Consider the following 15,642-nt stretch of genomic DNA (forward strand, 5'->3'; position numbering starts at 1 on the left):
GTGTGTGTGTGTGTGTGTGTGTGTGTGTGTGTGTGTGTGTGTGTGTGTGTGTGTGAGAGAGAGAGAGAGAGAGAGAAAGACAGAGAGAATTAGGGAGGAGCTGTAAAGGGAAAGGGTGCAAAAGGGAACACATTTCTTCCCTTGCAGCCCTGGTTCTTGCCATCTAATCTGTCAAGCATGACTCCTGATTAGGATCAGGCCATCTAATGTACAGCACTTTGACACGCATCACCTACTTAAATAGCAGTTACACCTCCACTGTTGAGGGCTGAACATACCTTTACTACTAGATTCACATGGAAATATATGAGACCTGTTTCTAAATGAGATGACAAAATTAGCCTGGATTTCAGTGGAAGTAGAGGAAAATTCTGGTCTCCTCAGGCAAAAGTCATTGAGCATTATAGCTGAAATGGAGGGGGCAACCGTTGCCTCTCAGTGACATTCTTCCTGAACCTGAGAGCATCAGGGCTTACTCCAATTTGAGTGGAGCTGGGCCACGCTTGGGCTTCTGGAGGCCTGATTACCTCAAAGGTAGAAAGACCTTGCCATTGGGCAGGGGCACTCCAGATTCCATCTCTTCAGAAACTGTGAGAGTCTGCAAGTTAGGGCTGTATAACTGCTAATGTGATCCAAATCAGAGATGTCAAACATGTGGCCCCCAGAAATGGTGCCCACCACACTCTTCTGAGTGTAGCCCAAACCAGATTAAAATGTAATTGGGAAGTACTTAAGAAAATAAATAAAAATACAATAAAACATAAATAATATTACCTTTTAAAACTAAGCCAGTATGTGACCAGTAGGAATCTTTATATATGGATTAGTGGCCCCCGTTTTCATTTCAATTTGACATCACTACTCCAGGTGACCAATGATATTAGGTGGCACAGTGGACACCAGCTAGGCCTGGAATCAGGAAGACCTGAGTTCAGAACCAGCCACTGACACTTAATTAGCTATGTGACCCTGGGCAAGTTGCTTAACCATTGTCTGCTTCAGTTTCCTAAACTATTAAATGGGGGTAAAAATAGCCCCTACCTTACAGGGTATTTGTGAGGATCAAATGTATAAGGAACTTAGCATAGTACCTGGCACACAGTAGGTACTTAATAAACACTTACTTCCTTACTTCCTTCCTCCTTTGCTCCCTCCCTTGCTTCCTCCTTTTCTTACTTCCTCTTCCCTTTCTTCTTTCTTTTTCTTCTTCCTTCCTTTCTTACTTCCTCCCTCCCTTCCTGCTTCCTTCCTTCACTTATTTCTTCCTTTCTCCTTTTACTTCTTCCTTCTTTCCCTCCTTTCTTCCTTCCTCCCTCCCTTCCTTCTTTCCCTCTTTTTTCTTCCTTTTTCCTTCCTTCTTTCCTTCTTTCCTTCTCTAGAGAAATCAAGAAAGACAAACTGTTCAGATAGACACATTTGTGCTGTAGCTGGATATAAAATATCTTAGCCTTCTGACATTAGGATAATAAAAACAAGGTAAAGCCCACATTCCTGAACCTGCTGCCTACAAACACTGGCATAAATAGTCATTATCTGCGCTTCACTTATTCATTGCTTTATTTAGCTAGATAGGTCCTGTGGCAATGTCCGTCATTAAATGCAAGCTTTTTATGTTTTGATTGTAATGCTGCATCTCAGATCTTTTACCAGGTATAAAACTCAAAATATCTCTTTGCCTTGGTTTCCATTAACTTGTAAATAGAAGTTGTTCTGATAGTTTTTGTTGTTCAGTCTTCTTTTTTTTTTTCAGTTGTATTCTACTCTTCTTGACTCCATTTGAGTTTTCTTAGCAAAGAAAATGGTTTGATGTTTCCTTTTCCAGTTCATTTTACAGATGAGGAAACTGAGGCAAATAAGGTTAAGTGACTTGCCCAGGTCACACAGCTAGTTAAGTGTCTGAGGCCAGATTTAAACTCAGGTCTTCCTGACTCCAGGCTGGACATTCTGTCCACTACATCACCTAGCTGCCCTTCTGATAGTTTTTAATCATGTGCTATGGATGAAATACTATTTTTTGGTAGCAGACAGAAGAGAGTAATCATATTTTATTCATTTAGTTTTTAGCAAATTCCAAACAAGTACTGGCTCTGTCCATCAAAGACCTCATAATATCCATGGTATTATTCAAAAACTTCACTGTTTTTCCCTTAATTCATTACCTTCTCTGGATTGCTCTCTTGCCTAAGAACTATGATGCCGAATAAAGGTTGATCTGAAGGCTACCCCACATTTATAATGTTCAAAAGCTCTCTCTCTTCTATGACTTTGCTCATACTGAATAAAGCACAAGCCTCACTTTAAAGCACTGCCATGTTGATTTCATAGATATGCTTTTGTCTCTAGCAGACTTTTGTCTTCTGAGTTAGACTTTTTGGTTTTGTAGGGTTATTATCAAAGCAATGAATTCATCATCACTCAGCATCCACTGCTTCACACCATTAAGGACTTCTGGAGGATGATATGGGATCATAATGCCCAGCTCATAGTCATGCTGCCAGAGAGCCAGAACATGGTAAGGCCTTCCCATCATCCCAGGTCACAAGGAAGCAGCCGTCTCAAACAGCTTGTAACAAAAATAACAGGCATTAATTCAGTTGGTTTCTTGGACCAAAATTCCCTTTTTTGATCACCACTTAACTGCTCCCTCATAACCATGTATGTCAGCCCTATCCCTCCTTTGTCCTTATCCCAGCATTTTGGTTGATTGAGTGTTCTCCTTTGTTTTCAAAGAGGACCAATGAATATCCCACACTGCCCTGCCCTTCCACTATGCCCTCTTTAATAACTATTCTGTTGTCAACAAATCCCCCTTCACATAAGACTTGCCCACTCTCCCAGAAATTATTTGGTATGTATTTTGTGTTGAGTTGTCTATGTATGTGTAAGTGTTCTCTCTCCCCCTTTAGAATGTAAAGTCCTTGAGGACAAGTCTTGCCTTATTTTTGTCTTGGCATCCCAAGTGCTCAGCCCAGTGTCTGGCACATGGTACCCAATTCAGTTGAGTTGAACAAACACCAACTATGTGCAGGGCATTATGCTAGGCTCTAGAGATTCAAAGACAAAAACCAAAGCAGTACCTACCCTCACAGAGTTTAATTTGTCTTCTATTAGAATGAAGTCTTAAAATGAAAATAAATTCATAAAGAACTTTTTAACATTATAATACAAAAAAAACCACCACGTGAAGCACCTCTCATCTATAGAGTGTTGGTTGTGTTTTTTTTTTCCAGTTAGGAACAGTGTCACTGGATATATGACCCTCCCTATTATTATTTGGATTTTGTGATGCCTTCTCTCTAGCCCTAAAAGTATTATAAGATACATTTTGTTGTGTTTGGATTTTTCTCCTTACCTTCTTTTAAAAAAATAATATGAATTTTAAAATAGTTTAATTTTCAGTCTGGAAGGCACTCCTTAAGATAATGAGACAGAATCATTTAGAGTATCACTCTGATAGCCATTGTGACGTGCATTCTTACAGACCTCATTTGAAGTAATTTAGAAATATGCTTCCTCAGTTTAGGGCATGGAACACACACATACACATACATACATACACATAAACATACATACACCTACACATATACACATACATACATACATACACAAACATATACATGCATACACATGTACATACTCACATACACATATGCATATACACATAAACCTATACACACATATACACATAACATACTCTTAAACACATGCATACACATATACATGCACACACACATACACGCATCAAGATTCAGGTCAGATGTTTTCTGCATATTAGAAAAGTAGAAGCCCTCCCTACCATCTCCTAAGAGTTGTTTTTGGGAGGCCCTGTCTATCTCTTTGCGATAGTGAAAAACTGATCAGTATGTAATTCGGGGTTTTTATGTGTCTTTAGAAGGCCTTGGGATTCGTCGCTCCTGGGGCTCCATATTCATTTAGCTTTTACACATTCCTCCAACAGTGCTAGGCCACCAGCATCCCTTTGCCATATTCTGCCATTGCTGATAGCGAATGTGCCAGTGTGTTGGAGATAACTGGAAAGCAAAATGGCAAAGCTGTGAGGCATGTTCCTAAATAACTAATGTCAAGTACTGCATCTTCTTAAGAGTCTTGTTGTATTCTGCACATGTCAGGATGGCCTTAGAGACAAGAAAGTTTATGAGAACTAAAATGGGATACAGAAGCAAAGGTTGAATTGAATTTTTTCTTCCAAGCAATTAGCTTCATTTCACACTTTGACCTTTAGGACATGAAAAATTCATGCAAATGATGCGCTATTAATACTACTCGGCTTTCTGTGGAGTAGTGCGTCCAGCGCTGCAAATAAAGCAGCAAAATCTTATTACTTTTCCATTCCTTACAGGCTGAAGATGAATTTGTTTACTGGCCAAATAAGGATGAGCCTATAAATTGCGAGAGCTTTAAGGTTACCATGATTGCTGAAGAACACAAGTGTCTGTCTAATGAAGAAAAACTTATAATTCAAGACTTTATTTTAGAAGCTACACAGGTATTGAAGATGTAACTTTAAATGATAAATTTATGGGAACAGATCTTATCATTTAATTCATCTGATATGTATATATATATATATGCACACACATATATGTATGCAGATATAGGCACTTATGTTTATATTATATGTGCACGTAACATATAAGTACATATATATACATATATATTAGTGCCTATATTAACTGCATGTATCTACATACATATAGATATAAATATATACATGTATGGGTGGGGGTGTATATATTAGAAGCAGCTAGGTGAGAGCACTGGGCATGGAGTCAGGAAGACTTGGGTTCAAATCTGGCCTCAGATACTTCTTTGCTGTGTGATCCTGGGCAAGTCACTTAAGCTCTGTTTGCCTTAATCCACTGGAGAAGGAAATGGCAAACCACTCCAGTGTCTTTGCCAAGAGAACCCCATGTTCAGTATTGGTCCCCGGGGTCACAAAGAGTGGGACACAACTGAATGACTGAACAGCAACAACAGTGTATTTATTAAGTGCCTACTCTGTACACAGCATGATGCTAGGTGCTGGAGGTAGATTAAAAAAAAAGACAATGTCCCTGTCTACGTGGAGCTTAGAGGCTAGTAGAAAGACACAGTATATATAGCATCTAGTAGAAAGACACAGTATATAACTATAAGGCAAAATAAATGATGATAATTTTACTGTCTAACTGTGTGCCCAGAATAGTGTACTAGTAAGATACTACAAAATTTAAGATGTTGTCCCTACCTTAATAAAGGTTATAGTCTACTATGAAAATGTGACATAATCATTATTATTATTATTATTTATATTGATATAGCACTTTAAGGTTTGCAAAGTGCTTTATATATGTTATCTAATTTGATAGTCACAACAGCCCTGTGAAGTAAATGCTATTATTATCCCCATTTTAGAAATGAGAAAACTGAGGCTGAGAAATGTTAAGTGATTTGTGCTACTACTGTATGACTGGTATCTGAGGCAAGATTTGAACTCAGGTGTTCCTGGTTTGCCAGGTCCGGGACTCTATCTGCTATGCCAACTAACTGCCTCAAATAACTGTAACTACAAACTAAAACAAGATGAAAGAAGAATGATGTAAAGTCTATGGGTTACAGCAGGGGAGGCCATTTAGAAAATGTGTATGCTTCCTGGAAGGGTACCATTTGAGCCCAATTTTGAAGAATAAACAAGACTTCAAGCAACAAAAGTGATGAAAAGGGGATTTCAGGCATAAAGAATAGTGGAGAGAAAGATAAGGATGTGAAAGCACATAGTAGGTGCTGTGAAGTCCACGGTACAATTTTAATACATGCTGATTGGAAAGTCTGTCCTAAAAACCACGAGAAAACCTGATCTCTTTTCCATATCAACTACTTGGCCAGTTGACCAACATGACCACATTCCACTAAAGGTACCCTTTAACTTTAGAGTTTAGGGGCGGGATGGGGAACCTGCAGCTCGAGGCCACATTGGGCCTTCTAGATCCTTGGGTGCAGCCTTTTGGCTGAGTCCAAGTTCTCTAGAACAAATCCTTTTATCAAAGAGATTTGTTCTGTGAAGTTTGGATTCAGTTAAAGGGCCACACTTGAGGATCTAGAGGGCCATATGTGACCTAGAGGCCTCAGGTTCCCTCCCCCTTCGTCTTTGTTGTTACTGTGTTATTGTGGAAGTGGTTGTGGGTTCTCAGCGACTATGCCAGCATAATTTGTACTCCCAGTATGGAAAGTCTTGAGATTCCCACCTCAGTGTTCCACTCCACCCCTTTTGTTCCCTTCATATTCCATATATATTATTTTAACTCTAAACCTTTGAATCACTGTAACTCAAAAAGGTGATGCTATTTTTCCAAATAAATACTAATAATTTGGATTTCTCTTTGTAACCTAAAACCAGGATTAATGTACAGGCCTTTACTAAGGATTGCCAAACTTCAGCCTAGGGTTAGCTTGAATTGGCCATCCATGGGCTTCACTTGAGGATTAATTATTTTTATCCATTCCTTCAATATATGCGTGGAGTCTCTGGATGTAAAGACATTTTTCTATTAATATGAGAGGTGAAGTATTCCTGCTGCTCTCTTGTCATTTGATCTAATTATCCTATCACAATTACTGGCTTTTTACAGTATCTCATGATAAAATAACAAGCAAAATGTCCCACCAAAGGTGGTAATTGTTCCTTCTTCTCAATAGGATGATTACGTACTTGAAGTGAGACACTTTCAGTGCCCCAAATGGCCAAACCCTGATAGTTCCATTAGTAAAACTTTTGAACTTATAAGTGTCATCAAAGAAGAAGCTTCTAATAGGGATGGACCCATGATTGTTCATGATGAGTAAGTTCTGAACTTTAAATATATTTTATATCTATTCATCTCCTTAGAAATGGAAATATAGTTATATACTCTATTGTGCTTGTACATATGTGTCTGCATGTTAATGTGTGTGTATATTTTTGTGTATATACACTCCATATATGGTTCACATAACTGGGGACTTTACAGAGGGAAGGCAAGGGGTAACCTTTGCAAGGCCCATCTCCCCTCTTCTCCTGCTGGGGTGTTCCTCCTGGAGCCTCCATTTGATGAAGGAGTTGAGGCCTACCTACCTTTAGATTTGACTTTTGGAGCTCTTGATGAAGCCAAGAATAGTATGTTTGGTAAGCATCTGATTTTGCAACTTCATGCTTTACCTACTGAAATGATTTTTTATACTCGTTCCCTTGGTCTAAAAATAAAAAGCCGTAGCAAAGAGGCTGTCTAATCTTCATTTAAGATTGATTATGCTGAAGCATGTATTCAGTGTATATATGTATTTTTTCCTTTGTCCTTTTATACCATGATGGATTTTAGTATGTTTGTGGTAAGAACAAACAGAACCATGCACACTGAGTATGTCCTTAGATGCCTGATTTTCCACTGTCCAGATCAGATTGTATTTATTTACTTCTCCCACAGTATCAAGATGAAAAAACCCACAGGTTTCTATAGAACGTCCCCATTGCCCACTTAACCTGTGAGGGTTTTCATCCCAGACCGTAGTTCTCTGCATAATAAGGTGGCAAAAGCAAATACATTAAGAAAGGTGATCGATGTTTCTATAGCAAGGTTATATCCCTAGTGAGTTATGAAACATAATATCTTGATGCTTTTAAATAAAGCTTTTGACCATTTTCCTTTCCACAAAGGCATGGAGGAGTGACCGCGGGAACTTTCTGTGCACTAACAACCCTCATGCACCAGCTAGAAAAGGAGAATTCTGTGGATGTTTACCATGTAGCCAAGATGATAAATTTGATGAGGCCTGGTGTCTTTACAGACATTGTAAGTATATGTACATATTTTTAAAAAAAACCTGATCACCCAGCTTTTTAAGGTTTTATGGTTTAGAAACTTACAACTCCCAAAGACTTCAAGTGACAGGAATGAATTTGTTTTCCTAGGGATAAAATGAGAAGATTTCTACATTATGAGAGAGGTATTGTTTCTTGGGTAGTTGTTTTTATTGTTATTTTTTGAGAGGAGATAGAAAATGAAGGAAGAGAGAAATGTTTCCTACCAAAGAGAACTCTTAGGTATTCTACATGCATAAGCATATATGTAGAATCACAGAATTTTCACATTTCACAATGGCCATTTAATTTAACTGATAGTGGAAAAAGAATCCTCATTGCAGTATTTCCAGTAAGCAGGCATCTAGTCTCTCCTTGAAGCCACTCCCCCACCCCCAAAGAGGCAATGTATTCCATCTGGGTACAACACTGATAGTTAGGATGTTTGTTTGTTTGCTTGTTTGTTTCTCTGGCAACCAGCTTGAATTTGCCTCTTTGCGACATTCCCCCAGTGGTCCTGGTTTGGTCTTCTGGGGTCAAACAGAACAAATCTAACAGCTCTTAGACTTAATAGCTCTTTAAATACTTGAATACAGATATCATCTCCTCCCTGTGGTTTCTCTTTTCTGAACACTTTGCAGCATTAGCGGTGTCTTTCTTAAGCTATCGCGGGGGCAGGGAATTAAACACAGTGCTACAGTTGTAGCCTGACCAGGGCAGAATACAGTTGTACTGTTACTTCTGTATTCCTGAAAGTTATGCCTCTCTTAATGCCCAAGATCTCTCTCTCTCTCTCTCTCTCTCTCTCTCTCTCTCTCTGTCTCTGTGTGTCTCTCTCTCTCCCCCCCGTCTCTGTGTGTCTGTCTCTCTCTCTCTGTCTCTGTCTCTCTGTCTCTCTCCCCCCCCCCACTCTTTTTATAGGGAAGGAATACTAGAGAGTCACCCTCTTGGTTTTCAGAAAAAACTTAGCCTAGGACAGGTGAAACAACTCTCTCAGAGTCACTCAGTGAGTTCGTTAGTGCAGTGCTTTAACATAGAAACAAGTGATTGAAGAGCATTAGGTAGCATCAGTGACAAAGATTCAACAAAGGCCAAGAAAGTGAGAATTCCCTTGCCTCAATTTCTTCTTCCAAGCTTGTGTAATAATAGTAGCCAACATTTATATAGCACTTTAAGGTTTGAAAAGTGATATATTGTATGATTTATTTATATGCCTGAATATGTGAGTACATGCTGGCATTAATATCTTGTTTGAGCCACACAACTCAATGAAGAATGTGACATTATTATCCCCATTTTATAGATGAGAAAACTGAGGCTGCAGGGATAAGTGATTTACCCAGGGTCACACTAGTAAGTCTCTAAGTCAGGATTTGAAGTCAGGTCTTACTGACTCTAAATGTAAGAACTCGATAATTTCTACATAGAGCTTTTTTTCCTCTTTCCTTCCATAAAGCACCTCAGTTTCCTCATCTGTAAAACAAAGATGTTAGAGTAAATGAGTTCTAAGGTCTCTTCTCTTCCAGATATCGCTAAATCTTTGAAGTTGCAAATGAATGATTTATCTATAGATCTGTATCAAAAAGAAATTTGAATTCTATTAAATGAAGCTTTCCCGTTTATTAATTGTAAAAATAGACATTGACCTACATTAATAAGTTCTGTGAAGAATAGCTTGGGTCTGAGAAGCACGACATTCTGCCTCTTCTGTTTAATCTCTTAGAATTTCCTTTAGACTGATATTTAGGCAGTATCTGTTTGACCTCAGCTTGCCTGAGGACATTTCACAAAGTCAAGAAAATGTGTAGAATGCGTATACCCAAAGGCAATGCCATTTCCATGAATGTACCCAAGCTGGTCTCAAGACAGTGATGTCATTACAAAATCCACAACAAGATAATAAAAAATGAGTCTTCCCAGTGAGAGCTACATGAGAAAATGAAATCAGATGTTTATTATCAAAATTATAATCTCCAAATATATAGCGTCCTTAACCTGAATTCTAAAGTAGCCAGGTCAAATCAGAGCCAAGCTCTGAAAGAAATGGTGGGCCAACCAAATTCCAAAGAGTGTGTCCAGCTATTTGGAAAAACCAGGCATGCAGTATCCAAAGAAAGGCTTAGCTGGAGGGCCTGTGGATAAAATTGGTAGGCATAAAAGTTGAAAAATTCACTCAACCAGTTTAGTCTGCAATTCCAAACAATTTAATTTGTTTATTTAATTGACTTTTTGACTTAACTGATTTTTTTAAGTTCAGTTGTGGTTTGGAGACATAGTTTCATATTCTCCTACCAACCGCAACCTGGTTTAGTAGGCTAACAGTGAAAAAGTGATTATCACTTATGAATGAGGCTAATGATTTTGCAATTTATAACCTTTAAATCCTGAAACATGAGACTTTAATACAGAACTTAGTCATCAATTGAAAATATGAGAATTCTTTCATGATTTTATGAAAACTTCAAACAAGATTGAGTTGTACTCAAGATGTCCCCCACTACACGTATATTATGACTGAAAATGTTCCCTAGGTCATTTATTTCAATTAAAGAATTACTAATGAAGTCTGTTGCAAGGGGTTTTTTTTCCCCTTGGGGTGGGGGAGGAAGAAAGATGAGAAAATAAATTCTCATTAATTGAAAAAAATTAAATTAATTTTTACAAAGAATTACTAATGCAGATACTTATTGGCCCTTAAAGATCAATTGCGTTGCCTTCACATTATATCCTTTATCTGTTCTCTAGGAGCAGTACCAGTTTTTGTACAAAGCTATCCTCAGCCTGGTTAGCACAAGGCAGGAAGAAAATCCTTCCACATCACTGGACAGCAATGGCACAGCTTTACCTGATGGAAACGTGGCAGAGAGCTTAGAGTCTTTAGTTTAACCCATCGAAACAATCCCTACAGTTGAGCATTTTTGTTTTCATCTTTAAATTATGTGGGAAAATCTATCCCCTCGCAATGTCATCTGTTTACTTCCCATCAAGTAAAAGTACTTTTGATGGTATATGATCTTACTGCCAAACTGACATCATTAATAATGTGTGCCTTTTTTGCAAGATTTCTTGTAATCCATTTGTTATGTCTGAACTAAATCGACTGAATTTTACAGTGTTTCTATTAACAGAATTGTGGTGGTGTTTTGTTTTGTTTTTTTTTCAGTATTAGTTTCCTACCATCAGGTTTGATTTTAACTGAAAATCTAAATTTATAGATACTAGGAGTTCTCAAGGACATACAAACACTTTTGTTTGTAGGGTCAGATCTATGGCTGTATTTGTAGCAATCCTCCTTGTTTGCCAGAAATATAACTTTTAATATAGTTTATTGTAAATAAAACACTGTTCTCTGTAATATTCAGCATTTTACATCTGCAGCATTTGCTTAAAGTAGAAATAATCCGATACTTAACTGTAAATACTGCTCTAGTAACTATTCCATGGACCAAATTTATATTTATAATTGTAGATTTTTATATTTTACTACTGTCAGTTTTCTAGTTCTGTGTACTTGCATTGTTAAAATGATATAGTTCACTTTCTGTTTTTACATCAAGTCTGATATCTTATTGTGCAGCTAAGTGATTAATCATATTCCAGCATGTAATTTTAACTTTTTTTGTGGAAAATAGAAATACAGTTGTTTTGAAATGAGACTTTTTATGAGAATAACATCTTACTTGGCGTCATTTAAATTGTTTTTACCTACAGTGTTGCAAAAATAAATACAAATATTGTAGTCAGTTCACATTTAATTACTGTCACACTGGTCAATAGGCAGCAGTGGATTGTGGGTATGTAAGGAGGAAACCGAGAACCTGAAACAAGGTTTGAGGATTCAGGAAGATATCAAGGTTCAGAACCAGGCTGGGGCCAGAACTGAACAGGCAGGTTGAAATCAGAGTATACAGACAAGGGCAGACAAGAACCAGGAAGACCCAAATAAATACTCCAGAATAAAGCAGGATTTGAGATGCCAAGTTTAAGCAAACAACGAGAACCTAGATCTATAGGAGCTTCACAAGCAAGACTTGTGAAGAGCATAGATGGAAGGCACCAGTAGTAATAGAAGGACCTTGACGGTTGATGTGGTGTCCATTTCCCAAGTGTGACTAGCACCCGTCAGGAGTGGAATGGCAACTGCTAAGAGGTAAATTCTAGATCCTGTTACTCAGCTATCACACACAGTGAACTAATGTTTTAGAAGGGTGGAGCAGTAGATGGAGCACTGGACTTGGAATCAGGAAGATTCATCTTCCTGAGTTGAATTCAGGTGTTTATTAGTTGTGTGACTCTGGGCAAATCACTTACCCTTTTTTGCCTCAGTTTCTTCCTCTGTAAGATGAGCTGCAGAAGGAAATGGCAAACTGCTCCAGTTGTCTCTGCCAAGAAAACCCCAAAATGGAGTCACGAGGAGTCAAACACAACTGAACAACATTTTGCAAACGATGTACATTTCTTTTACTGAAAGCTTGAATTAGTGGGTCACACTAAACATTCATTTCTTTTCTGTCTAGCCTTCTGACCCGGATAAACTTCACTCCCTCTGGGAAGTAAACTGTGTTCGTTATGAATTCTAAATGTGTATAATTACACGTCTTAAAGCCAAACATTTAGAGAATGTAATCCATTCCCTTTAGCAAGAACCCTTCAGGGGACATCTAATTATCCGAAGAGCCGTAGTTTAATTTTCCTTAAATGCTTAAAACAATTAATTTTACTCTACTTGAATTTTTCAAAAGTATAGCCATAAAGGACTTAGAAAGAAGTTGAGGAGGTATTTTTTTTTTTTTTTTTTAATCAGCAGGTCAGGCTCCAGAGAGGTCCAGAACAGAAGCACTATCTATCATTTTATTTCTCAGTGTCCTAATGTTAAAGCTAAAGAGGTCAGTTTTGAATTCCTGGTTGCTTTTTTCTAACCTCATTTCCTAATCCTCTTGTAGTCCTTCCCTCACCACCCACAATGTCTGATCACAAGCTGATTTGAACCAGTACTACATGTTATCTTAATTATCTTGTCTACTAATTTCCCTATCCTTTGTCCCAGAAACACCAGCTAGTAGGATAGATAGATTTTTTTTTATCCTTTACAGTGACTTATTAGTGTTTCACTGCACCTTTTCCAAGGGAAAATAATCATGCAGTTAACAAGTATGATAATTAAGTATTTCCATAGACAAACTATAGTAATTAAATCCTGAAATGGAGAAGGCAAAAAGGACTCCTACTCCAGAAATAGTCTCTCTTAATCCTCCCTCCCTAAGCATAAAACAATTACACAGATGGTCTTGAAAAAAATAAAATCAAGAAGTCTGGTGTTTTTCCAAGATTCTTTCCATCAATTCCCGTAATCTCATTCATCATCTTATCATGATGACAAATTATTTAAAACCTAAGTCCTGAGGATAATCTTTTTTACTTACCCATATTGGTTTTTAACTGGGGAAAAATAACCAAAAAGCAAGATATCACTGCTCATCTTCCACAACCTATGATGGATTTAGTAAATTTAATGAAAGTGTGTCAATTCCAACAAATACTAAGCCCAAAGTCATATTGTAATTATATTTTTACTGTAATACCAACAAGTACCTAAAGTCTTGTAAACTAGGTCAGTTTCAGAAAAGATGTTCTTTAAAGACTGTTTTCAAGTCTTAAATAATCTCAAAATGCCCTATAACTCCAACCAAAGATATTCAAAGGGTATAATCAACCTAGACTTTAAATAAATTGTTGGTATATCTGTATACCAAAGAACTATTGTGAAGGGCCATTACCCTTGAGTAAAGCTGACCCACTTTCTGTAGTGGTTACATAATACACAGGTATCATATGTGTATGATATAAGTATATAATATTAATGTAATTGTATAACAGTTATCCACCACGTTAATATAATCATATTATTATACTACGTAATTATATAACATACATGACAGTAAGATGTATATCAGAATTTTCACTTTGGGGATTCACTGTCCCTTCACCCAAATAGTGTGCTTAAAGACTCAGAACCATTTCTCTGAGAAATAGTTCTTATAAAATAAAAGTGAGAGATGTCTTTTAATAAGCTCATAACTGCAAACTCTTACTAAAATTTTATTTCATCTAACAGAGTACATAGCCTCAGGGGAAAAAGGAAGCCAACCTAGATGAAACCTGTCAAAACAGATAACACATTTCCTGTTATTAAAAACCTGAAATACTACTATCCACTCACTGGCTAATTTGTGAAATGTTCTGTACAAAAGGTCTCCTCTTCATTAGTACCACATTAGGATTCTACTATGGATGCATTAAATATTAAGGCATAAAAATGAGGCATGATCAGTGAAGTTTGACTTCACTAGCCACTCTTTTCTCAACCCTTTGCATTCTGGCTTAACTCACCGCTATTTTATTGCAATTATTTTCTCAAAGGTTGCTAATAAAATCATTGCAAACCCAATAACCTTTATTCAGTCAAACATCCTCCTTGACCTCTTTATAGTGTTTGACACTGTTCATCACCCTTTCCATATGGATACTTTTTTCAATTAATTTGCAGTATGCCTCTCTTCCCCTTAAATCTCCCTAAAAGTTCCTCTTCCATGAAAGGCTTTTCCTCTTCTGAATTGTAAAGATGGCTGTTGGCCAAAAGTCTGTCCTTGGTTTCCTCATCTCCCCCTACAACTTCTTTTACATCTCCATTTGCAATCTCATTTGGTCCCACTGTTTCAATTGTCATCTCTATGTAAATGACACTGAAATCTACATCTTCAATCTTGATCTGGATCATACTTACATCTTCAACGTTTCATGGGAAATCTTTACCTGACTATCCCCCTAGCACTTCAAACTTAACAATCTGATAAGCTTTCCCCACTTTTCCCCTATTCTTCAGTCTGACTTCACTAATTTTAATTTGCATTGCCATTCTCCCAAGCTTTGCATATTCATAACCACCGTGCCATCTTTGAACTTTTCTTTTCCTTAATTAATGAACTAATCAAGATTTATTTGTTTAGACCTGTTATGTCTAGGCATTGTGCAAAATGCTAGAGACAAAAGCAAAACAGTGCCTTACATTCAAAGAGCTAACATTTTATGGGGCAGACAAACATGTACCTAGATGGGTATGTACTTTTAACTCAGAGGCTACCTTCTGTCTCTTCTCTACATATTTTGAATATTTACTTAAATTATAAAGACCGTATAGAAGGTATGATACCCAATGCAGCATATGCATCCCCTTCTCTTTTTCTGAGCTTGTTACCTTAACCTACACTTAACTTGGCTGGTCTGAGGAGGTTTCTGGGGAGATTGGGAATAACCCTGGTGTCAGGGAAATATACTCAGAATTATAACTCCTGAGCCTCTACCAGTGTGTTCCCTACTTACATAAATCAGTTCCATCACCATTAACATGAAACATTTAAATTTAATTTAAACATGAAGTATTGAATAAGAGAGAAAGCAAAAACAAAAATAATCATTACATGACATTAAATAGAAGGCAACATCAGGAATAAATTAAAAGATAAACCTGGAATGTTAGAAATAATCTAAAGATAAGCCCGCCCATAAACCTAGTTTACAATTTCTCACCAATCTACATGGTACCCATGAAGGAAAGTGGGCACATGCAAAATTTAGCAATGGGATGTATTAGGAGGGAAACTTATGTGCCTGCGGCAACTCAGAACTCTGGACTACAGGCCGGATATCAGGGATGCTTTTAAAAGAACTGTGTGTACCACGTACCACATGGTCCTTGTCAACGAAAAAAAAATTGATATTATCTGTACTCTCCATTTTAGGAACATGTC

At 37.4% G+C, this 15,642-nt stretch overlaps 1 protein-coding gene across 3 annotated transcripts in view; it reads left to right on the forward strand.

The window, feature by feature from the left end:
- PTPRZ1 (protein tyrosine phosphatase, receptor type Z1) overlaps window positions 1-11,452 on the forward strand; it is a 239,002-nt gene extending 227,550 nt beyond the window's left edge. For 2 of the 3 annotated variants that reach the window (XM_027855182.1, XM_027855183.1), the window contains 5 exons: window positions 2,384-2,512; window positions 4,361-4,507; window positions 6,697-6,839; window positions 7,691-7,826; window positions 10,580-11,448. In XM_027855182.1, the coding sequence (XP_027710983.1) occupies window positions 2,384-2,512; window positions 4,361-4,507; window positions 6,697-6,839; window positions 7,691-7,826; window positions 10,580-10,720 (696 nt within the window). In that variant the 3' untranslated portion in view covers window positions 10,721-11,448. Of the gene's footprint in view, window positions 1-2,383; window positions 2,513-4,360; window positions 4,508-6,696; window positions 6,840-7,690; window positions 7,827-10,579 lie in introns of all 3 variants that reach the window. The other variant, XM_027855181.1, reaches the window with a different exon arrangement.
- Window positions 11,453-15,642: the final 4,190 nt, after the last annotated feature.

This window comes from Vombatus ursinus, unplaced genomic scaffold, assembly GCF_900497805.2.
Source record: "Vombatus ursinus unplaced genomic scaffold, bare-nosed wombat genome assembly UNPS02010788.1, whole genome shotgun sequence".
NCBI lineage: Eukaryota > Metazoa > Chordata > Mammalia > Diprotodontia > Vombatidae > Vombatus > Vombatus ursinus.